Source organism: Myotis yumanensis, unplaced genomic scaffold (genome assembly GCF_028538775.1).
Source record: "Myotis yumanensis isolate MYYU_CA2020_CCGP unplaced genomic scaffold, mMyoYum1.0.hap1 SCAF_5, whole genome shotgun sequence".
In the NCBI taxonomy this organism is placed as follows: Eukaryota; Metazoa; Chordata; class Mammalia; order Chiroptera; family Vespertilionidae; genus Myotis; species Myotis yumanensis.
The window spans coordinates 103530980-103557168 of NW_027223756.1; the positions used below are offsets into that span (position 1 = coordinate 103530980).

Sequence of the window (26189 nt, forward strand, 5' to 3'; positions counted from 1 at the left end):
CGGACACACAGACCCTAGGCTAAGCCGACGGGGCTGCAGCCAAAGGAGGCGGGTGGCTGGGAGGGTGTGGGGAGAGGGTTGAACCCCTTGCCCGCATCAGTGGCCATGAGGCGTGGGGAGTGACTGTCATTCCTACATCCCTGTGCAGTTTGCAACGTGCACAAGAGTCTCATTTAATTCTCAGAGCAGCCTCAGTGCTCCTCCTCCTCCTCCTCCTCCTCCCATTGTAACAGCGAGGATGCTGGGTGCAGGGAGCTGACCGCCCGGGGTCAGACCACTGAGGGGCGGGACTCACAGCCCCTCTCCTTCCCTCCTGGGTCTCCCTGGGGCCCCGGGAGCTGCTGGAGGCGGCCGGCCTGAAGGAAGCTGGTCTGGCGGGGCCTGGCTGCCCGAGGGGTCAGGGCCAGCTCACGTGGCTCGGACGCACTTGCAACATGGTGAGTGGGACTGAAGAGCTGGCACGGCGGGCAGCGCGTGGCTTCATAGTGTGGCTGGCATAGCGGGCAGCGCACCTGGAGCTGTGCCCTCTCCCCTGCGGGCGGGCCCCTCCCGAGGTGTTGCCACTACTCGTTGCTAAAACATCTGTGGACACAGCACTGCCCGGGGAGGCCAGGCGCTTCCCGGGGCTGCAGGCTGCGGGGACCTCATTCCTGCCTCATGCCCGTGTCCCCCAGCTCGGGCACCCCCCCTCCTGGTCCCAGGGGACGGCGGTCCGATCGCCCCGAGGGCTTTGAAGTGCTGTTTCGTCTTCGTGGGTGATGTGTGTCCCAGGCCCTTTGTGCCAGGGGAGGAGGAGGGGCCGTCTTTGTGTTCGAGGCGATTGTGGTCCGCCCGACACGCTGACCCGTGGCATTGTCAGCGCTGGTCGGAGGACGGATTTGCTCCCTCTCACAGTGAAGCAGGAGATTTCAAGGGAAAGTGAGCCCTCCTTCATCTCCTTTCACTCGGCACAGTGTTTACTCTCCGAGGGGAGAGATGAAACGCGGGGCCAGGGTTTCAAGTGCCGGGCAGGGCGCTTGGCGTCTGGGAGAACAGCGAGGCCCGAGAGACACGGCTCTGCGGGCGCCGTGCTGGGTTTCTCTAAAGCACCGACGGCATTTGCTTCTGTGACGGCGGGCAGGGCGGCGGGGACCCGCCTGGATCAGGGGACAGGCGCGAGGATCCGGGGACAGGCCGGCCTCTGGACGCCACCTTTGTTTCCTGTAATGTTCACGTTTCTGGAAAGAACCATTTCTGCACAGTGAGACGAGAATATGAAAATAAAGCTTTTCTAAAAATATATTTCTATTGATTTCAGAGAGGAAGGGAGAGGGAAAGAAACATCAATGATGAGAGAGAATCATGGATCGGCTGCCCCCTGCACGCCCCGAACTGGGGATGGAGACCTCAACCCGGGCATGTGCCCTGACCGGTAATCGAACCATGACCTCCTGGTTCCTAGGTCCACGCTCAACCACGGAGGCACGCCAGCCGGGCAGCTTTGGGGCTTTAATCAATCACTTAGGTCTTTTCTGTCAGGAGACAGAAAGCAAAGTGAATGCAAACAATATGCCTTCCTTCGTTCGGCAAAGCTTTACTGTCAGCCAGTGCCAGGCATTTGAGTTCGAGCTCTGACATCAACTCAAAGTTAACCAGGGGCCCTGCTCATGCCCTGGACCCGCTCCCAGCTCGGAGAGATGGGCCCCTGGTCAAAGGCCTGCTAGTTGGAGGCCGCCCATTGGTTGTCCATCTGACCTGTGGCCGGTGCTCCAGCTTTCCTCTGGCCACCCAGGCGTGTCCACGTGACTGTCTCAGCTGGTGAAATGGGATCAGTGGTGACAGAGTCCCATCCCGAAGCTCGAGGAGACGTGGTGAGTCCGGCCATCGGACGCTCCCTCTGCCTCGGCCTGGATGAGGGTGAGAGACGCCCGGTCTCGGAGCCCTAGCCCGGTTGCAGATGGACGGGGCATGGGGGGGGGGGGGGTGTTGGAAAGCTCGTTCTTTAATAACATGGTAGAGAGCCTGGCTGGTGGGTCAGGGTTGGGGCGTCATCCCTACACCAAAAACAGTTGGGGGTTTGATTCCCGGTCAGGACACATAGGTTGTGGGTTCAATCCCCAGTCGATCTCTCTCTCTCTCTCTCTCTCTCTCTCTCTCTCTCCCTGCTTCCTCTCTCTCTCAAATCAATAAACATAGCCTTGGATGAGGAGAAATAAATAAAAAAAGAACATGGCCCTGGCCAGTATGGCTCAGTGGATAGCGCGTCGGCATGCAGACTAAAGGGTCCTGGGTTCGATTCCGGTCAAGGGCACGTACCTTGGTTGCAGGCTCCTCCCCGGCCCGGGCCCTGGTTGGGGCGGATGCAGGAGGCAACCAATCGATGTGTTTCTCTCTCTTTCCCTCTCTCTTCCACTCTCTCTAAAAATCAATGGAAAAATATCCTCTGGTGAGGATTAAACATGACCTCGAGGGGTGAGCACTGTCGTGGCAACAAAACCATTTCTGACGTCCACACTTCATCGCCGAGATGTCCGGTTTTCTGAATGAGGTTTTGTTCAAGCCAGGCTCACCCTCATTGACGAAACATGTATTTCTGCTGCTGTGTGACGGTGACTCCTGAATTGGAAAACTGTGAAGTGACAGACAGGTCCACTGGTTTTGAGGTGAAGCAATAAAAGAAAGTTGTTTTGAATGGCTGTGCCACGTTTTCAGAATTACCAGGACGGTGGGAATGCCACAGGGCACGTGGTTGGAAAAGGCGGGGTGACTGTCACCCCAGATGCTTTGGGAGTTGGAGTCAGATGAGGGTCAGTAAGTGGCCGCTGGGTGCGCAGTGGGGGGTGGGGATGAGGCAGGGACTTCACCAAGGAGGACGTGAGTCGCGACGGCCTTAGCAACCTCCAAGGCAGAGGTTGGGCCATGGGCACAGGCCAGGGGAGGGACTGTCTCTTTTGGGGTTGCTTTCTCTTTCCTTAAACAGATAGGCCGTGTCATTTACAGCAGATCTGGGAGAGGGAAGGTGAAAGAGCAGGGGTAGATGATTCAAAGTGTTATCTTTATTTTTACATGTGTATACTTACTGATTTCAGAGAAGAAAGGAGAGGGAGAGGGGGAGAAACATCAGTGATGAGAGAGGATCATGGATCGGCTGCCTCCTGCACGCCCCACACTGGGGATCGAGCCCGCAACCTGGACCTGTGCCCCGACCAGGAATCGAACTGTGACCTCCTGGTTCCTAGGCCGACACTCAACCACTGAGCCACGTTGGCTGAGCTCAAAGTGTCATCTTTAGACCCCGAGACAGAGGAGACGATGACCGTTTTCCGAAGGAGCTGAGTCTGTGTGTGGCGTTGGGGACGGGAAGGAGGGACCAGGGAAACGGAACAGGCCCTGGGCCCACCTGGGACAGTTCCCTGCTCCTCCGCCTCCTCCCAGGTCAGCAGGTGCACAGACCAGGAGCCCAGCTGAGCCCAGTCGGTCCTCAGCGGCCACGGTCACGGCTGGTGCATAACGATGCAGGCGCCAGGCACGTCTCACTTGTTTATTCTGCTGATTCCTCACCTCGGGACACACCCCTCCACCCTCACCCCGTCTCCGTTTGCTCCCCAGCCATAACTTCCCTTTCCTGGGCCCCCTGAGCGGCAATGCCAGATGGCTCTGTCCTGGTCCTTCCTCCCCCCCCCCCCCCCCCCCAAGATCAGCGGCCATTGTCACTGGTGTGAGTGCTGCGGGCTCTGAGCCAAGGCTGGGGCGCCCGGGGCTGGCGTCGTGAGGAGGGGCGGGCTAATGCAGGCGGCGGCGAGCGCAGCACACACACTCTTCCTCGCCTGGTCCCGCGGTCGCCAAAGCCCTCCGGAAGGCTCGTCAGCATGTTTCCAATCACTGTGAACAGGAACCTTATTGTGAAGTTTAATTCCTTCGCTGCCCGACTCAGCCTCCCAGCCCTGGAGCTCCCCTGGGCCTCAGGCTCCATTAGACCCCGAATCTCCACCGCGGAGGGAGCGGTGCCTGTGCGTGCATGCGTGTGTGTGTGTGTGTGTGTGTGATGTCCGTGGGCCTGAGCCGCAGGCGCCCAGCGCCCTCACCTCCTGAACGTGGATTGAACCCCATCGCTCAGCAGGGACAGGACCTGGGGGCCCGGCCGGCCAGCAGGCTCCCCGTCGGCTGCGGAGGAGAGAGATAGGAGCAGCTTCTGGCTGGTTTTCATCTTGGACGCCCGGTGCTGGGTCAGCACTACCTTCTGTTACTGAGCCACCATCTAAAAGTCACACTTTCTTTTATTTTTTATTCCTCGTCCGAGGATATGTTTTTATTGATGAGAGAGAGAGAGAGAGAGAAAGAGAGAGAGAGAGAGAGAGAGATCAGTTGCCTCCCATAGGTGCCCTGACTGGGAATCAGCCCACATCTAGGTGTGTGCCCGGCCGGGCATCGAACCCGCAGCCCTTGGCTGCCCGTGCTCACGCTCCACCAGCCCAGCCGCCGTGCTGGGCAAGGCCGTATTGTCGCGTTCCCCCGACGGCAGGTCGGCCGTGGCCTCAGAGCAGCACGGGCAGAGCCGGGCCAGGTTCCGGGCGGAGGGCACGCGTTTCCCAGGCTGCCCCGCGGACGGCGAGCTGGGCTTGTGTTGTTTTCTTCCTCCGCCTTTCGGGGTGCGGCCTTCTTCCTGTTCCTCTGACTACGCAGAACCAAGGGGTTCCGTGGGGCCCGCTCCCGGGTCCCCCCGCACCCTCGGCCTCTCTCATTGCTCCGGCCGCAGTCAGAGGGCCCGGCTGCCCGGGGACGGTCCAGGGCGCTGCTGGACTCGGCTTTGCTGTTGAAGAATTCACCCCCTATCCTTGGAGCATTGAAAGTGGGGCTCATTTCCCATGGGGATGGACCCCCGAATCTGCGTGTCCTGCTCAGAGAGGGAGAGAAGCCAGTGTGGCCGGCAGGACGGCGCCTGGCGGGCCCCCTGCGGCCTCCCCCTCCTCGCAGGCCGGGCGCCAGGAGGGAGCCGAGTTATGCAGCTGCAGGCCGGGCCTCGAGGGCTCCCTTCAGTTCCCACAAAGCTATTGAAGTGCTTATTTTCCTCCTGAAGAGACACAAACAGATGCAAACTTCTGTAAACACTTTAGAAATGAATCTGGCGGGTTGGCCTCTCAGCGGTGCTCAGTGGCCGACAGAAAAATGTCTAATTAGTGCAAGTGGGAAGAACGGGCCCTGGACCCCGTCCACCGCCCCCACGGCTCCTTTCCAAGCAGCTCAAAGGGCCTTTGTCCGCCGGGTCACCCTCTCTCGGGCTTTTGTGCTCGGATCTGTGGAGAGTGGGGGGCGGGGACGCGGCCGTGTTGTCGCTCGGAGCCCGGCGTGTCCAGGAGGAACCGTGGAGCCTGCAGCCTGGTCTCAGGTGTGGCGAGCAGGGCCCACGGGCCGGGCCGCGGGGAGGGGGGCCTCCGCCCTTCTTCTCGGCGTCCAGCAACTCGCTCCTCCGAGGGGGTGGACTGAACAAGGGGCAGACATTTCCTGGGATGAGCCTTCGAGGTATCGGCGGCGTGAATTTCATTCCCTTTTCACCCCATTGAACCCCCCCAGACACTCACTTAGGGGAGCGTCTCTGCTCATCGCTGTTTGGTCACGCACGGCAGCGGGAACATGAGTTGCCTTTTTTCCCTGTTTTCCTTCGTGTTCCCTGTCATTTGCTCGCCCCACGTGGAGCCGGGCTCCGTGCTGAGCGTCCCCCGCGTCTTCCTGAGCCTGAAGCAGCCGCCCAGACGTCAGGAAACCTGGGTTTTCACCCAAAGGAAGGGAAGCAGCGTCCCCAGGAGCTGCCTGCACACCCGTGCGCCTCGTCACAGCAGCCAGGAGGGCGGGCAACTCCAATGTCACCGCAGGGGAGTGGACACACAGTGTGGTCCACCCACCACGGCACGTTCCCCCATCACAGACGGCAGCAGGCGAGGCCCTGGAGGGATCGCTCAGTGAAATAAGCCCGACACACAATGATGAGCACCCTGTGGTTTCGCTCATACGAGGCACCTGGGGTAGCCAACTTCATAGAAACCGTGGTTTCCCGGGGCTGGAGAGAGAGGGACAGGGGAGCCATTAGCGAGTTTAGAAGGTTTGTTTGGTTTGTTTGTTTTAAATATATATTTATTGATCTCAGAGAGGAGGGGAGAGGGAGAGGGAGAGAGAGAGAGAAACATCAATGATGAGAGAGACTCACTGATCAGCTGCCTCCTGCACCCCCCACACTGGGGATCGAGCCACAACCCCGGCCTGTGCCCTTGACCGGAATCAAACCCGGGCCCTTCAGTCCACAGGCAGATGCTCTATCCACTGAGCCACACCGGCCGGGGCCAGCTTAGATTCTATATTTGCCGGATGAAAAGCTCTGGATCAGACCCACAGCCATGTGACTACACTCAACACCACTGACCTGGACACTTACAATGGTCAGGAGGGTAAATGTTATGTTTTGACCACAATAATGATAATAATAATAATAAAATAATAATAATAATAATCTACACTAATAAAAGAGAAATATGGTAATTGGCGTACAACCGCTACCCTTCCCATTGGCTAAGCAGCGTATCCTTATGCAAATTAACTGTCAGCCAAGATGGCGGCCGGCAGCCAGGCAGCTGGAAGCGAACATGAGGCTTGCTTGCTCCAGGGACTGCAGACTCCAACGTTCCCCGCCTGCCTTGCCGGCCTCTGAGCTGGCAGTTTGAAACATTCTAACAAATATAGGCCGGGATCTCAGAGCTGGAGTTATACATTGTTTCGATTATAGAACCGAAACAAACCAGATACCTGCTCTCAGAGCTAGAGCCAGAGCTAAAGCTGGCCCAGAATAAAATAAAAAAAAGGAGCGGTTGGGAGCTTCAATCAACAACCGCCAGCCTGAAAGCAGCCCTCAGCCCCTCACCCAGACTGGCCAGGCACCCCAGTGGGGACCCCCACCCTGATCCAGGACACCCTTCAGGGCAAACCAGCCGGCCCCCAGGCCTCTGTCCTATATAGCAAAAGGGTAATATGCCTCCCAGCACCAGGATCAGCGGAGCCTCGAGGCCCCCTGGCACCGGATCAGCGAGACAGGGGGCAGCGCCCCAACCCCCTGATCGGCCCTGCTCTGTGTGTGACAGGGTGCGGTGCCCCAACTTCCACCCCCCCACGGGCCCTGCTCCGTGTGTGACAGGGTGCGGCGCCCCAACTCCCCCCCACCCCCTGCCCCACGGGCCCTGCTCTGTGTGTGACGGGGTAGAGCCATAACCTCTCCATCGGCCCTGCCCTGAGTGTGACAGTGGCGGCGCCCCAACCCCCTGATCAGTCCTGCTCTGTGGGTGATAGAGGGCAGCGTCCCAACCCCCTGATCCGCCCTGCTGTGTGTGTGACAGGGGGCGGTGCCCCAACTCCCCTATTGGCCCTACTCTGTGAGTGAGAGGGGGGAGCTCCTCAACCCCCTGTTGGGCCCTGCCCTGTGTGTGACAGGGTATGGAGCCCCAACCCCCCTGATGGGCCCTGCTCTGTGCGTGTCAGGGGGCGGCGCCCCAACTCCCCAATCGGCCCTGCTCTGAGCCCGACCAGGGGCTGCATCCAGGGATTGGGCCTGCCCTCTGCCACCCGGGAGCAGGCCTAAGCCAGCAGGTCATTATCTCCCGAGGGGTCCCAGACTGGGAGAGAGCACAGGATGGGCTGAGGAACCCCCTTTCCCCCCGAGTGCACAAGTTTTTGTGCACTGGGCCTCTAGTCTATAATAATAAAAGTGTAATATGCTAATTAGACCGGACAGCTGAACAACCTTCCAGATGTCATTCTGGATGAAGCCGCAGTGGCGGGGGCCTAGGCAGAGGTGGTTAAGGGGGATCAGGCAGGCAGGCGAGTGGTTAGGGGCTATCAGGCAGGCAGGCAGGTGAGCGGTTGGAAGCCAACAGTCCTGGATTGTGAGAGGGATGTCCAACTGCCCGTTTAGGTGGGATCGGGCCTAAACGGGCAGTCAGACATCCCTCGAGGGGTCCCAGGTTGGAGAGGGTGCAGGCTGGGCTGAGGGACACCCCACCGCCGTGCACACATTTTGTGCACCAGACCTCTAGTGAATAATAATAAAAAGAGGAAAGAGGGACTTGAGTTCCTTCCTGACTCTGACCCTTTTGACTTTGTAACTTGGAAAGTCACGGAACCTCTCAGCCCCAGTTTCCTTATTTCACTTGGACTTTTTAGTGACAATAAAGTGAAATGAGGTAATACTGGTGGAAGCCGGAAGTTCTGCAGAAAGTGGCTGAGGCTGCTGTGCGCCCTGAGGAGGAAGTCCCCCGTCCCCCCATCCCACCCCCCGAGACAGCTGGGCAGACACAAAACCGTCATTTCTTCTCCGTCCTTTTAACAAATCCTCACCCAAGGATCTGCTTGTTGATTTAGAGCAGCGGTTCTCAACCTGTGGGTCACGACCCCTTTGGCGGTCGAACGACCCTTTCACAGGGGTCGCCTAAGACCACCCTGCATATCAGATATTTCCATGACGATTCATCACAGTAGCAACATTACCGTTATGAAGTAGCAACAAAAATAATTTTATGGTTGGGTCACAACAGGAGGAACTGTATTTAAAGGGCCAGAAGGTTGAGAACCACTGATTGAGAGAGAGAGAGAGAGAGAGGGAGAGGGAAAGAGTAACATGGATGTGAGAGAGAAACATCCATCGCTGCCTCCTGCACGAGCCCAAACCGGGACTGAACCTGCAACCTAGGCTTGTGCCCTGGCTGGGAATCGAACCCTCAACCTTTGGGCATCTGGGGTGGACGCTCCAACAAACCGAGCCAGGGCTGCTTGCCATCTGGGAGCTGACAGTCTGATGAGTTGTTGACATTTGAACCCTGGGTTCCTTGGACGGATGGCTCGCTTGACACGCCCCAGTCTAAGCTCTGCACGCCCCGCGGCCGTCGGGGGGTGTCAGTGGGGAGGAGCAGAGGCTCCGGCAAACTCAGAACCTGGGATGCGTTTCATTATGAAGACGCGCACGTAGCGTGAGGGGCCGCGCTGACGAGAAGGCGGGTTTGCGTCCTGTCCGCGTTCCTGGGTCTTCGCTCTGGTGTTGCCCATAAATCTGTTTCAGCTGCACCCTCCTTTCTGCTCCTCTCCGTCCTGTCGCTGGCAAATTCTCTCTGTGTTTCTTCGCTCGGATTAATAGAGTTATTGCTTTCAAGCCAGGCCAGAGAGCCATGGAGCGGCATCAGGCGGGTCCTCGGAGCGAAGACGTGAGCTGCCTGTGGGGTGGGGAGATGGGGCCAAGGTCAGGGAGGTAGGTCAAGGTCAGGGAGGTGGTGTTAAGGTCAGGGAGGTGGTGTCAAGGTCAGGGAGGTGGGTCAAGATCAGGGAGGTGGTGTTAAGGTCAGGGAGGTGGGTCAAGGTCAGGGAGGTGATGTCAAGGTCAAGGAGATGGGGGTCAAGGTTGGGAAGGTGGGGGTCAAGGTCAAGTAGGGACATCACGGCTGCTTCAAAGGGAGCCATGGTCTCTCGGGCAGTGGGAACGGCGGGGTCCTTGGAGGATCAGACAAATGACACCTCCTCCCCCTCCTGGGCCCCGGAGGCAGAAGGAGCTTCCTCAGCAAAAGGCGTGGCAGATGAGACCGAGTTTACCTCTAGTTCAGGTCAAGGCCGAGCTGGAAGAAAAAACTTTGTGCTGCAGCACAGGGGTCTGCTCCTCGAGCCCCGGGATTGTGTGGGCACCCCAACCTGTCACAGGAGGGGCTGGGCCAAGCGAACACCGCAGATGGGCGGCTCTCCAGGTGAGACAGGTGTGCACGAGGAATCCCGCTGCCTCGGGCGGCTCCTTCCCGAGAGAGACGACCGCCAGGTCCTTCCCCCACGTGCCAGCCGGACGGTCAGCCGCCCCTGGGCCAGGGCCCGGGCAAAAGGAGTGACATGATGGGGAGGAGGCGTGGGAAGCAGGGTGTGTTCCATGTTCACCTGTGGTGTGAGGAAACACGCCTTATCACGTGTGTGATTCAGGAATGGTGTGGGGAAAGGAAGGGAAGGAGTATTGTCATTCCTGCAGCTGGACTGGACTTGGCCTTATGTTTTTTCTTTCTGCTCAGTGGCCTAATGCAGTCTCTCTCTCTCTCTCTCTCTCTCTCTCTCTCTCTCCCCCTCTCCCTTCTTTTCTTCCTTCCTTCCTCCCTCCCTTCCTTTCGTTAATCCTCACCCAAGGATATTTTCCCATTGATTTTTAGAGAAAACAGAAGGGAGGGTGAGAGACAGAGAGAGAAACATGGATGTGAGAGGGACACATCTATTGGTTGCCTCCTGCACACGCCCCGACCACCGGGGTGAGAGATTGAGCCTGCAAACCAGATACGTGCCCTTGACTGGAATTGAACCCGGGACCCTTCAGTCCCCGGGCCGACGCTCTATCCACTGAGCCTCACCAGCCAGGGCGCAATGCTCCTGTTTAATAAAAAAACACCCCAAAGACCAGGCTTGTTCCTGGGCCGCCTTCTTCTCTGCGGGCAGGTGCCACGTCTCTCGGGCTCACTGTGTCCCTGCATGACCTCCAGGTGTCCTTGAAGGCTGCCATCCTCAACGGGGACAGTGCCACGGCGGCAGCCATCCTGTTCCTGAGCGACCGGCTCCTCTACGGGCTCGACGCGTCCCGCCAGCTCCTGAGGGTCGCCAAGGCGCTGCACCGGCTGTGGCCCAGCACGCCCCTGGCCCCGCAGCTGGTCATCCGCCAGGCCCGCGTGGCGCTCAACGCAGGTAGGTGTACCTGCCCCGCCCTCCTGGCCGACCTGACCCTGAGGATGTGGCCTGCCCTGCCAGCCCCTCCCGCCTGTCCCCCACTCCCCTCCCACCCCTCCTCCGGCACAATGACCGGCTCGCAGGGCCAGAGCTCGGAGAAAATCGTGCAAGGGTGGGACATGCTAGTTGGAGCTTTTGTCTCCTCACAAAGCCGTCCCGCTGCTCTCGGACAGAGGGGCCTGCATCGCTGCACTTGGAGAGGAGCCTGTGAGCATCAGGTTAGACTTCTTCCTCCCTGGGCCCGGCTCCTCGCTGGAGGGCCCCTGACAAGCACACGGAGTAACCGAGGCTCCCGTCACGCACACGGGACACGGGACATGGGATACAGGACATGGGATATAGGACATGGGACACGGGACACAGGACATGGGATATGGGACACAGGACATGGGATATAGGACATGGGACATGGGACACGGGACATGGGATATAGGACATGGGACATGGGACACAGGAAATAGGACATGGGATATAGGACATGGGATATAGGACATGGGATATAGGAAATGGGACATGGGACACGGGACATGGGACACGGGACATGGGACATGGGATACAGGACATGGGATATAGGACATGGGATATAGGACATGGGACATGGGACACAGGACATGGGATATAGGACATGGGACACGGGAAATGGGATATAGGACATGGGATATAGGACATGGGATATATGACATGGGACATGGGACACGGGACATGGGATATAGGACATGGGATATAGGACATGGGATATGGGACACGGGACATGGGACACGGGACATGGGATATAGGACATGGGATATAGGACATGGGACACGGGACATGGGACATGGGACACAGGACATGGGATATAGGACATGGGATATAGGACATGGGACACGGGACACGGGACACGGGACACGGGACATGGGACATGGGCACTGCCCCCCCGATTTGCTTAAAGTGCCTGTTCCCCTCCTGCCCCTGCGAGTGGAATGGAGAGGGAGGCTCGTCTGTAACTTCTGGGTAACGGAGGGCAGAGTGGAGGGGTTGGCCGGTGTGTGCAGTGGGACCCCTCCACAGGCTCTCAGTCTTTAATTCCCGACGATGTGAGGGTTAGAAACATGCGGCCACCGCTCTCATGTCCACGAGTGAAAGAATTGAGGACCATGGGAGCTGCTCCCCCCCGAGATGAGCCACAGCCTCACCCACATTCTGAGTCTGTGGCTGTGGCTGAGGCTGAGGCTGTGGCTGAGGCTGAGGCTGTGGCTGAGGCTGAGGCTGAGGCTGAGGCTGAGGCTATGGCTGAGGTTGTGGCTGAGGCTGAGGCTGAGGCTGAGGCTGAGACTGAGGCTGTGGCTGTGGTTGAGGCTGAGGCTGTGGCTGAGGCTGTGGCTGTGGCTGAGGCTGAGGCTGAGACTGAGGCTGAGGCTGAGGCTGTGGCTGTGGTTGAGGCTGAGGCTGTGGCTGAGGCTGTGGCTGTGGCTGAGGCTGAGGCTGAGACTGAGGCTGAGGCTGAGACTGAGGTTGAGGCTGAGGCTGAGGCTGAGGCTGTGGCTGAGGCTGAGGCTGAGGCTGAGGCTGAGACTGAGGCTGAGGCTGAGGCTGTGGCTGAGGTTGTGGCTGTGGCTGAGGCTGAGGTTGAGGCTGTGGCTGAGGCTGTGGCTGAGGCTGAGGCTGTGGCTGAGGCTGAGGCTGAGACTGAGGCTGAGGCTGAGGCTGAGGTTGTGGCTGTGGTTGAGGCTGAGGCTGTGGCTGAGGCTGTGGCTGAGGCTGAGGCTGTGGCTGAGACTGAGGCTGAGGCTGAGGCTGAGGTTGTGGCTGTGGTTGAGGCTGAGGCTGTGGCTGAGGCTGTGGTTGAGACTGAGGCTGAGGCTGAGGCTGTGGCTGAGGTTGTGGCTGTGGTTGTGGATGAGGCTGTGGCTGTGGTTGAGGCTGAGGCTGAGGCTGAGGCTGTGGCTGTGGCTGAGGCTGAGGCTGAGGCTGAGGCTGTGGTTGAGACTGAGGCTGAGGCTGAGGCTGTGGCTGAGGTTGTGGCTGTGGTTGTGGATGAGGCTGTGGCTGTGGTTGAGGCTGAGGCTGAGGCTGAGGCTGTGGCTGAGGCTGAGGCTGTGGCTGTGGCTGAGGCTGAGGCTGAGGCTGTGGCTGAGGCTGAGGCTGAGGCTGAGCCTGAGGCTGAGGCTGTGGCTGAGGTTGTGGCTGTGGTTGTGGATGAGGCTGTGGCTGTGGTTGAGGCTGAGGCTGTGGCTGAGGCTGTGGCTGAGGCTGTGGCTGAGACTGAGGCTGAGGCTGAGCCTGAGGCTGAGGCTGTGGCTGAGGTTGTGGCTGTGGTTGTGGATGAGGCTGTGGCTGTGGTTGAGGCTGAGGCTGAGGCTGTGTCTGTGGCTGTGGCTGTGGCTGTGGCTGAGGCTGAGGCTGTGGCTGAGGCTGAGGTTGAGGCTGAGGCTGAGGCTGAGGCTGAGGCTATGGCTGAGGTTGTGGCTGAGGTTGTGGCTGTGGCTGAGGTGTGGCTGAGGCTGAGGCTGAGGCTGAGACTGAGGCTGAGGCTGAGACTGAGGCTGAGGCTGAGGCTGAGGCTGTGGCTGAGGCTCTTGTCTGGATAACCCTGGTCTCTGGGAAGTTGATGCCTGCACTTTGGTGTCTTGGACAAGGAGTTGCACTCACCACAGCCCCGGGGATGCGGCTGCAGTGAGGGCCGAGCTTCCGGGACAGGCCGGGCTTTCCACGGCCGGGCCCTCCGTCCCCCGTGCACAGCTGGCCTCCGTGTGCCCCTCCCCCCTTATTTACTCGCGGGAGGGGTTGCTGGACAGCATTGACCTTGGGGAAAGTCCCTTCCCTTCCGTGTCCTGTTCTGGGGCATTTTATAGCATGTGGGTCTGAGGGACCCCGAGGACCAAGGTCCCTGCCGATGGCAACAGTTGGCCGTGCTGCATGGGGAGAGCCCTGTGGGGACACAGCTGGTGTGGCACCTTCGTGTGGGGTGCATGACGCTGCTGTGGGCGGGGTGGGGATGGGGGTGGGGTTACATGGGGTGGGGTTCTGTGGGGGTGGGGTTCCGTGGGGATAGGTTCTGTGGGGGTGGGGTTCCTTGGGGATAGGTTCTGTGGGGGTGGGGATCCTTGGGGATGGGTTCCGTGGGGATGGGTTCCATGGGGATGGGTTCCGTGGGGATGGGTTCTGTGGGGGTGGGTTCCGTGGGGATGGGTTCTGTGGGGGTGGGTTCCGTGGGGATGGGTTCCTGTGTGGATGGGTTCCGTGGGGATGGGTTCCTTGGGGATGGGTTCTGTGGGGGTGGGTTCCATGGGGGTGGGGTTCCGTGGGGATGGGTTCCGTAGGGTGGGGTCCCCTGGGGTGGGGTCCAGTGGGGAGTAGATGCGTTGACAGCTTTGCTTTACGCAGCCTTTTTGCCTTTTAAAAAAAATATATTTTTATTGATTTCAGAGAGGACGCTGCTGTGGGCGGGGTGGGGATGGGGGTGGGGTTACATGGGGTGGGCACAGCCAGCGTTTGGTGCTCACGTGCAAACGTCTGCCCGAACGTCTCTGGAGCCGCCACCTGCCTGGGCGTCCTGGAGGGACCGGGAGGCGCTGTCCCGGCTGCAGGCTCCGTCCTCGGCCTCGGCCCCCGGTGCAGAGGGGGAGTCATGCATTGTCACAGGGCCACAGGGCTCAGTGCGATGTGAGGGAACGGCGCGTCGTCCTGTTGTCCCCGGGACCCGCCCTCCTGGCGTCCACCCGAAACACCCCAGAGGCCCAGCGGTCAGCGTGTGGCATCGGGCCAGAGGGGCCACCCTGACCCGCCCAGTTCCCAGAAACTCAGTCACGCCTCTCCCCCCAGTGAAAGGTCCCGCCAGCTCCCTCTGCACAGAAGCTGACACACATGGACCTTCCCCCGTCACAGATACAGTGACTTAGACGTCCAAGCGCCCGAGACCCGGCAGGTTCGGTCAGAGCAGCAGACACCGCTCAGCAGGCGCCGAAACACACGATCTGGTCCCGGGAAGGGCCCGCCCCGCTCCGTGTGGGGCAGGGACAGAGCCGTGGGGGTGAGACACCTGCAGGAGCCGGACCCTCCGAGGTCTGCACAGCCCCCGCCGCCCGCCCTGTGACAGGGAGGCCTGCGGGCTGCCCCCGCCTTGGGTGAGAGCCAAAAAAATCTCCCAAAAGAAGCAAAACCCCACGTCTGTGCCGAACGTGCGTGTGGAGCCTGAGTGTGCCCGCTCCAAGGGAACCCCACCAAACAGCTCAGGAAAAGCTAGATCAGGATGGAGTGTCCAGGGCCCGGCTGGGCGCGTGCAAACCTGGGCTCCAGAGCAGTGCGCACCGGGCCCCGGGGGACCGCCCGCCAGGGCGCCTGAGGTCACAGTTCACAGGCAGCACCGCACGGAGCAGTCAGGGAGCAGGCGCCCCAAAACCCGGAAAAGACAGAAATACACCCGAGAAACACGCGGCTTAAAAGTCGTCTGTTTAGCCCGGCCGGCGCTGCTCAGTGGCTGAGCGTCGGCCTAGGAGCCAGGAGGTCACGGTTCAACGCCCGGTCAGGGCACAGGCCTGGGCTGCGGGCTCGATCCCCAGTGTGGGGCGTGCAGGAGGCAGCCGATCCATGATTCTCTCTCATCATTGATGTTTCCTCGCTCTTAGTCTCTGAAATCAATAAAAATATATATTTTTAAAATAGTCTGCTTAGAGCACGGGGCAGAGCGGGGAGCGAGCATGAAGGTGCTGGTTGGGTCACAGCAGGTCCCAGGACAGTTTAGCTGGAGGAGAAGGGAAGACACTCGAGTCCCAGCCCTTGGTGAGGGACTGGCAGGTCCGAGGGTCAGTCAGGAGGCCACGGTGCCCGAGGCAGACGGAGCAAAAGTCACTTCGAGGCGACCCAGGGGCTGGTCACAGAGGGCGTGGAGGAGGGCGGATGGGACAGTCAGTGATCGAGTTTCCGCTTACGGAGAAACAGCCGCTGCAGGTGAGGCCCCTCCCACGTGGTGGTAACCCACAGGGTGAGAAGTTTAGAAAGAACCTCCCATCCCCTAAGGCCCTTCCTGGGAGTGAGTCCTGCGTCCAGCCCCGCTCGCCCGCCACGCTGTCCCGCGGGCAGGGCTGCCATCCTCACACAGAGGTCGGATCCGTGATGTGTCCTCATGAGCGACCCTGATCGCGTGGCAGACACGAGCCGTCCCACCTCCCCGCTCCTGAGAGTCCGCCGTCCTCCCCCCTCTCGCACGCGATGACGGTATTGGTGTCAGACGTGGACACGAGTGCTTCCCCGAGGCCGTGGCCCTGCTGTGGCGTGTTCGGGGTAGACTGTGTGTAAAGCATGAGCGCAGAGCTGACCGCGTGGCATCCGTGTGCTTCTTTGCAGGGAAACTTTTAAAAGCCGAGTACATCCTGAGCAGTTTGATCAGCAACAAGGGAGCAACAGGTGAGGGCGCCCGGTCTCCCCGCGCCTCCGCCCTCAGGCCTCTAGGCTCCGGCTTAATGACCCGATATTTTTTAATGTATACGCTTAATCCTGACCCGGGGATAAGTTTTTTAAATTGATTGTAGGGAGAGAGGAAGGGAGAGAAAAAAACATCGACGTGAGAGAGAAACATCCATCAGGCTGCCTCCTGCACGCGCCCAGACTGGGGATCGGACCCACAGCCTGGGCATGTCTCCTGACCACAATCGAACCCACAACCTTTTGGGGTGACGGGATGACACTCCAACCAACTGAGCACCGGGCCAGGGCGGATACTGAATCCCACATGAAAGCAAGTACGTCCCAGGGGCTGGGACACACGTCGCTGAAGCCTTCGGATACTGGTCTGAATCTGGTCAGCGGGTCCCGTGATTCTGGCCCCGTGTGTCCAGTGTGTCCAGTGCGTCGGCGACAATTTGCAGCAGTTCACGCTCAGTCTGCTCGGCCAGGAGGCCCAGAGCCTTCGAACTGGCGGACGTTCCCAGCGAGAAGCAGTTTGAAGTACAAATACTGACCCCACACCCCTCAGTGTGGCCACCGTCACCAGCATACAGCATGCACGCTTCTCATCTACTCACTGCATGCACACAGAGACACGTGTGTACATGCACACGGGGCCCCACACACACCTGCAAGACACGTGTACATGTGCCTTCACACAGAGACACGTGTGTGCATGTGTCTGCACATAGGCACACATGTGCGCATGCCCACACAGAGAGACACGTGTGTACACATGCCTGCACACAGAGAGACAAACGTGTGTGCGTGCATACATGTCCATGCGCATGCACGCATGTCTGCACAGAGAAACCCACATGCACACGTGCCTGCACAGAGAGAGACACGTGCATATACGTGTCCACATGTGCATACATGCCCGCATGTGCAGAGATGTGTGTGCATGTGCACGTGTGTACATGTGCGTGTACATGTGCCCACACATGGACATATGCCTGTGCACACAGAGAGACACACGTGTGTACATGCACACGTACCCCCACGCACACACACATGCACACACAGTCACACACACCGGGATTAGAAGCTGGGTGAACACAGAGGTGACATGACAGACTAGTGAGGAGGGTGTCCCAGTGGGTCTGAGCGGGCGGTTTCCACACCTGCCTCCCCCCTCACCCTCCCACCCCCCACCCCGCTTTGCTCATCCATGAACCTCAGCGTGCGGGGCCTTCCCCAGCCCTCACCCTCCTCACGGGAGGAACCACCGCCACTCGAACTGTCCGGCTCCAGCCCCGTGGCAGCATGGCACCTGCCGTGCTCTCAGACAGGCTCACGTGGGAGTCCTGGCCCTTCCCCGCCTTGGGTGGGTGTTTGGGTGGACGGGACCCACCCCGCCTCGCTCAGGACACCCCACGGCCACGGGCGTCGCTGTGGGCGAACTCCCCACACGGCCCTGCAGCAACAGGATGGCGCTGAGGCCCCGGGAGGGGAAGCAGCCGGTCCCCTCGGAGCAGGGAAGTGGGTCCCGCACAGAACGTGCCCCTCTCAGAGGGGACGGAGGGGGAGGTGGCAAGGGAGGAGCCGTTCCTGGGCCTCCCTCCACGGCAGACGAGGGTGCCTCTCCATCTGTGTCCCGAGGGTCACAGGGCCTCCGTGGACAGTGAGGTTTCACGCGTCCCTGTCCTGATTCGAGGCCTCCTTTACCGCAGGCTCCTGGCTGTACAGACACGAGAGCGACCGGGTCCTGGTGCAGTCCGTCTGCGTGCAGATCCGAGGGCAGATCCTGCAGAAGCTGGGTGCGCCCCCCCTCCCCTCTACCCGCCCCACGCCACACCCCATGCCCTTCCCCATGCCACCGCCTGCATGAGGTACAGGGTCTCATGTCCACCCAACCCCTGTCCAGCCCTATTCACCCCTGTCCACTGAGCCCCTGTCCATCTTACCTCTGTCCACCTGACCCCTGTCCACCCCTGTCCACTGAACCTCTGTCCATCTGACCCCTGTCCATCTGACCTGTGTCCACCCAACCCCTGTCCACCCCTGTCCACTGAAGCCCTGTCCATCTGAGCCCTGTCTATCTGGAGCTGAGGAAGCTCCTTTCTGTCGGTTTCAAGGCGTTTTCTCTCTCGAGGGCACAGACCTAGCCCGTGTCCCTTTTCCAGGGATGTGGTATGAAGCAGCGGAGCTGATCCGGGCCTCGATTGTGGGGTATCTGACGCTTCCTCAGCCGGACAGGAAGGTGGGCCGTGCACGTGTCTCCTGTCCCGTTTGTCCTGCTGGTTCGCTCCTGCACACAATTCCGTGTGTCGCCTCTCAGGTCACCAGTGTGTGGGTGTCACCCCGCGTGGGCTCAGGTCACCGGGGCAGAGACGGGGTCCGCTGTTTCCATCCCGTCGTCACGGGGGAAGCGAGAGCAGGGCTGGGTCCCTGCCCGAGGCCTCGTGTCTCTGACTCCGGCTCGTTCCCCTCGGATGTGGTCGCAGCTTCGGCAGGCACGGGCCTCGGCCCCGCTCGGCCTGGGCCAGGCCTCGGTACAGACACGCTTGCTGGACACCCAGCCGCGCCCCGCTAGCCAGCCGTGTGCTTCCTCTGGGTCCTGACCTCAGGAGGCCGGGGCTCGGCCATCAGTCCCTCCGGCATCCAATTCAAAAGCGTTTCTAGGGTCACGACAATGACAATAACAGTGAGCGATGGTTCGTGCCGCGGGCTGGAGGGCCCGGCCGGGCCGTGAGCCGGCGCTGACGGGATTCTCTTTCTCCCAGGGCATCTCCACCTCGCTGGGGATACTGGCCGACATCTTCGTGTCCATGAGCGAGCAAGACTACGAGAAGTTTAAAAACAACCCCCACGCGGCCCTGGTAACTGTCGCCTGACTCTCACTTGCCAATCCCGGTGCCAAGCGGCAGCCCCTGTAGACCGTTTGCCCTGTGCTCCGCCTGGGAACTGGGGGGTGGGGGGGACAGCGCCTCCCCCTGGCGGGACATCGGACTCCCAGTTCCCCCGCCACCTGGCGCTCTATCGTCCCAGCCCCTGGCACGCTGCCTGTACTCGGACAGCGACGGGCGAGGGAATCTGCGACCTCCCCACAGTGATAAACGCTTGGAACCGCATACGCTCACTTTCAAATTTTCACCAAATTCAGTGTCCACGCCTGGGCCGTCTCAAGGGGCAGGAACTTTAAAACTTTCATCGTCGTCGTTCAAACGTGGAGCCCCTGCCCTCAGCAAGAACGATTCCTAACAGTTACCCGCGGCCACAGCTCAGGGAGGCTGTGTCTGCCTGTGACCCCGGGAGATCCTACGAGCAGAAGGCACCGTCCCCCGTTAGAGAGGAGCGGCTGAGGCCCAGAGAGGCCGCGAGGCGTGTGCATGGGCCGCCGCTAGGAGGCAGAGCCTGGTCTCTGGCTGAGTAGGGTCCCGCGGGGACAGAGACCTGCTCCCTGCCCTGCTTGGGAATGCAGATTTTTGAAATATGTTTTTATTGATTTCAGAGAGGAAGGGAGAGGGAGAGAGAGAAACATCAGTGATGAGAGAGAATCATGGGTCGGCTGCCTCCTGCACACCCCACACTGGGGATGGAGCCCACAACCCGGGCACGTGCCCTGACCGGAAATCGAACCCTGAGCTCCTGGTTCATAGGTCAACGCTCAGCCACTGAGCCACCGGCCGGGCGGAAAGTGAGATTTGTATACGATCCCTGATGTTGCCAATTCCGTTAAGTCCCAAGTGACGGCAGCCACGGCGCTCGACGCTATGCCGCGTGAGGACACAGCTGTTGGCAGCGACCGGAATCAGAATCGTAGCTCCCTGTGCCTAACACAGAGCCTGATGCACAGAGCATGCAGCACGTGTTTCTAGAACGAATGGGGAGCCCTGGTTGCCATGAGACCGTGAATGAAAGAGCTGAGGATGACTCGGAAGCCAGCCATTAACGTGGCTGCGAAGTGGACCGAGTCCCTCCAGTGGGCCTGCCGGGAGGAAGCCGCTGGGCACCTCAGCCCTGCCCATGCGGCCTCGGGGTGGGGGGTGGCTGAGTGTTGGGGCGGCCCCTCTCTGGGCACAGCTCTGAAACAGTTTGCTGGGGGCTGGGGCATCCCCGGGAATCTGGAAGAGAAGTGGGGGGGGTCACGGTCTGTCTTTGGCTGATGGATGAACAACTGTGGGCACAGCCCGTGGCCCCCACTCTCTCCCAGGGCCTGACGCGGGACTGTGCCCACCGCCTGCTGTCGGCCGCCGAAGCCTGCAAGCTGGCTGCCGCCTTCAGCCCCTACACGCCCCTCTTCGTGCTCACGGCCATGGTGAGGAGGCGGGAGGGGCGGGTCTGGTCGGATAACACGGCCGGACGCTGTGCGGGAGGCTTATGGGGCGGGTGGTGACATCCTGGTGGGGGCTCCCTTAGTCCAGCGGGAGGCCCAGCCGCCATCTGCTCCGGAGCAGTGTCCCTGGCACCTGGGATGACCCTCACAGCCTGTTGTTTGATTGATTGATTGATTGTTAATCCTCAGCTGAGGACATTTTCCCATTGATTTTTAGAGAGTGGAAGGGAGAGAGCGAGGGACACATCGATGTGAGAGACACATGGGTTGGTTGCCTCCTGCATGTGCCCTGACTGGGGCTGGGGATCGAACCTGCAACCCAGGTACGTGCCCTCGAGACCCTTCCATGTACGGGCAGACGCTCTAACCACTGAGAATGCTGGCCAGGCTATAGGAGCCTTTTTAAAACAACCCTGTATATGCCAGTTGCTGGGATTCCCCGAACCCTGATTCTTGAAATACTACCCAGGGGACTGAAATGCACGGAGGGGTGTGGAAGCCTATTGTGTGGATTATTATTGAATGAACTAGAGGCCCGGTGCACAAAAATTTGTGCACTCAGGGGGGAAAGGGGGGTCCCTCAGCCCAGCCTGTGCCCTCTCGCAGTCTGGGACCCCTCGGGAGATAACGACCTGCTGGCTTAGGCCTGCTCCTGGGTGGCAGAGGGCAGGCCCAATCCCTAGGTGCAGCCCCTGGTCAGGCTCAAGGCAGGGCCGATAGGGGAGTTGGGGCGCCGCCCCCTGTCATGCACAGAGCAGGGCGGATTGGGAGGTTGTGATGCCACCCTCAGTCACGCTCAGGGTAGGGCTGATTGGGGGGTTGGGGCACCGCCCCCTATCACACTCAAGGCAGGGTCAATGGGGAGGTTGTGGCACCACCCCCTGTGATGCACAGAGCAGGGCCAATCAGGGGGTTGGGGCGCTGCCCCCTGTCACTCACAGAGCAGGGCCAATCAGGGGGTTGGGGCGCTGCCCCCTGTCACTCACAGAGCAGGGCCCATCAGGGGGTTGGGGAGCTCCCCCCTGTCATGCACAGAGCAGGGCCGATCAGGCTGTTGGGGCACCACCACTGTCACACTCAGGGCAGGGCCCGTGGAGGGGGGGTGGGGGGTTGGGGCACCATCCCCTGTCACACACAGAGCAGGGCTGATCAGGGGGTTGGGATGCCACACCCTGTCACACACAGAGCCGCAGGGCGATCAGGGGGTTTGGGCGCTGCCCCCTGTCATGCTGATCTGGTGCCAGGAGACCTCTCGGCTCCACTGATCCCGGTGCTGGGAGGCATATTACCCTTTTACTATATAGGATAGAGGCCTGGGGGCCGGCTGGTTTGCCCTGAAGGGTGTCCTGGATCAGGGTGGGGGTCCCCACTGGGGTGCCTGGCCAGTCTGGGTGAGGGGCTGAGGGCTGCCTTCAGGCTGGCGATTGACCGAATCTCCCAACCGCTCCTTTTTTTCTTTTTTTTTTCTTCTGGGCCAGCTTTAGCTCTGGCTCTAGCTCTGAGGCTTCCGCTGCTGGTTTGTTTGCCGTTCTGTAATCGAAACAATGTATAACTTCAGCTCTGAGATCCCAGCCGGCTATATTTGTTACAAAGTTTCAAACTGCCAGCTCAGAGGCCGGCAGCGGCAGGCAGGAACGTTGGAGTCTGCAGTTCCTGGAGGAAGCAACCCTCATGTTCGCTTCCAGCTGCCTGGCTGCCGGCCGCCATCTTGGCTGACAGTTAATTTGCATAAGGATACGCTGATTAGCCAATGGGAAGGGTAGCGGTCATACGCTAATTACCATTTTTCTCTTTTATTAGTGTAGATAATGTTTAAACACAGAAGCCTTATTTGCATAGAGAAACTTCCATGTCCCACGACTCTTTGCTAAAATTAACAGCAACAACAAATGTAACACCTTTAATCAAAGAGTCTGAGGCTACGGGAGGCGTGGTTCATGGGCAGCTCTTAGCGGCCACTCAGACCTCCGGGCCCTCCTCCCCGTCACCAGAAAAGCCTCAGGTTCTTTCTTTATATAAATACTAGAGACCCGGTGCACGAAATCCATGCACGGGGGAGGGGATCCCCTCAGCCCAGCCTGCACCCTGTCCAATCTGGGCGCCAACATCCTGCAGCCAGACATCCCTCTCACAATCCTGGATTTGCTGGCTCCTAATCGCTTACCTGCCTGCCTGGTCGCTCCTTACTGCCTCTGCATGCTGGCCTGGTTGCCCCTAACTGCCCCCCTCTGCTGACCTGGTCGCTCCAAACTGCCCCCCGCCCCCACTGGCCTAGTCACCCTCACTGCCCCCCTGCCAGCCTAATCGTCCCCAACTGCCCCCCTCTGTTGGCCTGGTCACCCCCAACTGGCCCCCCTGCTGGCCTGGTCACCCCTAACTGCCCCCTGCCAGCCTAATCGCTCCCAACTGCCCCCCTTGATGGCCTGATCACCCCCAACTGCACCCCCCCACCGGCCTGGTCACCTCTAACTGCCCCCCCTGCTGGCCTGATCACCCCTCACTGCCTCTGCATGCTAGCCTGATTGCCCCCCTGTCAGCCTGATTGCCCTCAACTGCACCCCCTGTCGACCTGGTCACCCCTCACGACCCCCCGGCTGGCCTGGCTGCCCCACGCAGCCTGCTGTTCAGTCATTTGGTCATCCCTCACTAACCCCCCTGCCGGTCTGGTCGTAGGCAGCCATCTTGTGAGGGCATGAAGGTTAATTTGCATATCACCTCTTTATTATATAAGATAATGTCATGGATGTCAGAGAGGAAGGAGAGAGAGGGAGAGAAACATCAATGATGACAGTCATTGATTGGCTGCCTCCTGCACGCCCCCACTGGAAATGGAGCCTGAAACCCGGGCCCTGACCAGGAATCGAACTCTGACCTCCTGGCTCACAGGTCGACGCTCAACCACTGAGCCACGCCGGCCGGACAAGACCTCAGGTTCTTACTTCAACGTTCGATTGTGTGTTTGCCCCAGAATGCCGTGGCCCACGCGTGGTGTCCTACATCACAGTATTTCTCACACTGTCCTCCGGGAATGAGAGGTTCTTCCCGTGTCACCTCCAGTTTCCAACTCCACGTCTACCTTTGTGTTTGGTGTTTTCCCAGAATATCCGGGGCACCTGCCTGCTGTCCTACACCAGCGCCAGCGCCTGTCCCCCCTCGATGCGGGCGGCGTATCTGCGCGACGCCAGAGAGGCCTTTGAAATCGGCCTCCTCACCTGGCGCAGGGACGAGCCGGTGCCCGGGAGGCAGGGGCTGCACAGCTTCCTCAGGGCCGCGCTCAGCCTCTGCACCGTGCACCGCCGGCTCCACGGGGACACAGGGCCAGGCCGCGCTGCCCGCCGGCTCTGCCGCGAGGCCGTGGGGAGGCTGTACGCCTTCGGTGCGGCGGCTGCAGCCCCGGAACGGGCGGCGCTCTCTCGGGAGATCATGGGTTTGATCTCGCAGGTGAAGGACCTGCTACAGGCTCAGAGCTTCCCGGGTTTGGAAGACGGGGCGTACGTCCCCGCGGGCTTCACGCGCGGGCTGGACAGGCCCCTCCTGCTGGGGCGCGTGGACTTCCAGGCGGTCCTCCAGGCCCACGCCCAGCACCACACCTCGGTGTGCGGAGTGTTTGAAAGCATCTGTGGAAACAAGAAAAATGAACAGAAGGCTCCAGACACAGGCGTCTGCATCACGGCACTGAGCACGGACACACGGGGCACGGACTCCGTGGGTGCTGAGGGCGGGCCGTGTCTCCAAACAGGCGGGGGGCTGTCTCCCTCCCAGGCCGCTACAAGGAGTCTGGAGGCGCCCCAGCGGGCGGGGAGGAGGGACTGGATCCATTCGGACGCATCCCACGTCTCCCTGGACCCAGACATGGAGACCGAGGCCGCGTTGCGAGGCCACGGCGGCCGGGACGCTGCTCTGAGTGGCAGCGGGAGCTCCAGTCCCTGGAGCAGGCTGTCCGGGTGCAGCTCCTCCTCCAGCTGGGAGGAGGTGGACGCCCACGTGGACAGCAGGTCACCCCGCCGAGCGCCAGGCAGGGAACGCCCGGTGGACACTCGGGGGCCCGCTGCCGGGACGGGAGAGCCGGGCAGCCGTGGGGACAGTGCAGCTGTGGGTGCTCTGTCTTCGGAGCTTCGAGGCCTCTCTTTCCCGGCGCCCGAGGATGGCCCTTCCGAGTCCTCTCCGAGTCACATGCCCTTGGCCGCCTGCCCTCCTGGGAGCACTGTGGGCGCTCACGTGGCCCCCGGGCCAGGGCTGGCGGAGGGAGGCCCAGAGGCAAGGCGGGCGGGCAGAGCCACAGGCCCCGGAGGCACCTCTGCTCACCCTGGGCCCTCACCGGGGTCTGCGTCTGGGTCTTCTGGTTCCCTTGGGCCCCAGAGCGCGGCCACACAGCCTTCGTTCCAAGAAGGAGAGACCTTGGAGATAACGGACGAGGTTCCAGCAGTCGGTGGCGATGCCGCACACAGGTCTGGAGAGGAGCCGGGAGCGGGACGCACACCAGGAGCAGGCCCTGTGTTTAGGGGGACCCCCTCCCGGGGCACCCCAGAAGAAGCCGTCCAATCCCACGGAGTCCTGGGCGATTCTCTGGGTGCAAGCCCCGCGATGGTGCGTCACCCCACCACGTCGCCGTGGCCCGTTCAATATCCCGAGTCAAGACACAGGGGGGGCCCTGTCCCAGAGCAGGAGGTGGACCCCGATGCCTCCACCGTGGACGAGGGGGGGCAGCTGCTGGACCCCACCGGGCCGCGTGGCTGCCCCGGGCCGTGCGCTCCGAGGCCGCCCCCTGCCTCTGGGAGCCAGGAGGCCTGCACCACCACGGAGGAGGGGAACCAGCCCGTCCAGCTCAGCCTCAGCGGCAGTGGCAGCTCTGGCTCCTCCTGGGGGAGCTGGTGGAGGCTGCCCACTGCGTCCAGGGGGTCCTTTGAGGGGGGTGAGCCCTGGTCCTTCCTGAACTCCAGTGGGAGTTCCTTCGGGTCGTTGGCGGGAGAGACGCGGCAGGAGACACTCGAGGCTCGAACACTGCAGCCCCATGACCTGGAACAGCTCCTGGCAGGCGTGACGCATGACTGGCTGCTCCAGAGGCTGGAGGGCACAGGGGTGTTTAGGCCCAGCCGCCTGCACCAGGCGTACGGTAAGTACACAGCCTGTGGCAGGTGCATGGCCTGGGAGGTGGGTGCATAGCCTGGGAGGTGGGTGCATGGCCTGGGAGGTGAGTGCATGGCCTGGGAGGTGGGTGCATAGCCTGGGAGGTGGGTGCATGGCCTGGGAGGTGAATGCATGGCCTGGGAGGTGGGTGCAAAGCCTGGGAGGTGGGTGCATGGCCTGGGAGGTGAATGCATGGCCTGGGAGGTGAATGCATGGCCTGGGAGGTGGGTGCATGGCCTGGGAGGTGAATGCATGGCCTGGGAGGTGGGTGCATGGCTTAGGAGGTGAGTGCATGGCCTGGGAGGTGGGCGCATGGCCTGGGAGGTGGGTGCATGGCCTGGGAGGTGGGTCCATAGCCCCGGAGGTGAGTGCATGGCCTGGGAGGTGAGTGCATGGCCTGGGAGGTGGGTCCATAGCCCTGGAGGTGAGTGCATGGCCTGGGAGGTGAATGCATGGCCTGGGAGGTGGGTGCATGACCTGGGAGGTGAGTGCATGGCCTGGGAGGTGAATGCATGGCCTGGGAGGTAAGTGCATGGCCTGGGAGGTGAGTGCATGGCCTGGGAGGTGAGTGCATGGCCAGGAGGCAGAGGCACCCTTGCAGAGCTGT

General features: G+C 60.8%; 1 protein-coding gene across 1 annotated transcript in view; it reads left to right on the plus strand.

The window, feature by feature from the left end:
* ALPK1 (alpha kinase 1) overlaps positions 1 to 26189 on the plus strand; it is a 100439-nt gene that overhangs the window by 67551 nt on the left and 6699 nt on the right. Inside the window, exons 5-11 of the mRNA XM_070414155.1 lie at positions 10515 to 10713; positions 16078 to 16137; positions 17850 to 17936; positions 18303 to 18379; positions 18903 to 18998; positions 20333 to 20437; positions 23555 to 25568. Of these exons, the coding sequence (XP_070270256.1) occupies positions 10515 to 10713; positions 16078 to 16137; positions 17850 to 17936; positions 18303 to 18379; positions 18903 to 18998; positions 20333 to 20437; positions 23555 to 25568 (2638 nt within the window). The remainder of the gene's footprint in view (positions 1 to 10514; positions 10714 to 16077; positions 16138 to 17849; positions 17937 to 18302; positions 18380 to 18902; positions 18999 to 20332; positions 20438 to 23554; positions 25569 to 26189) is intronic.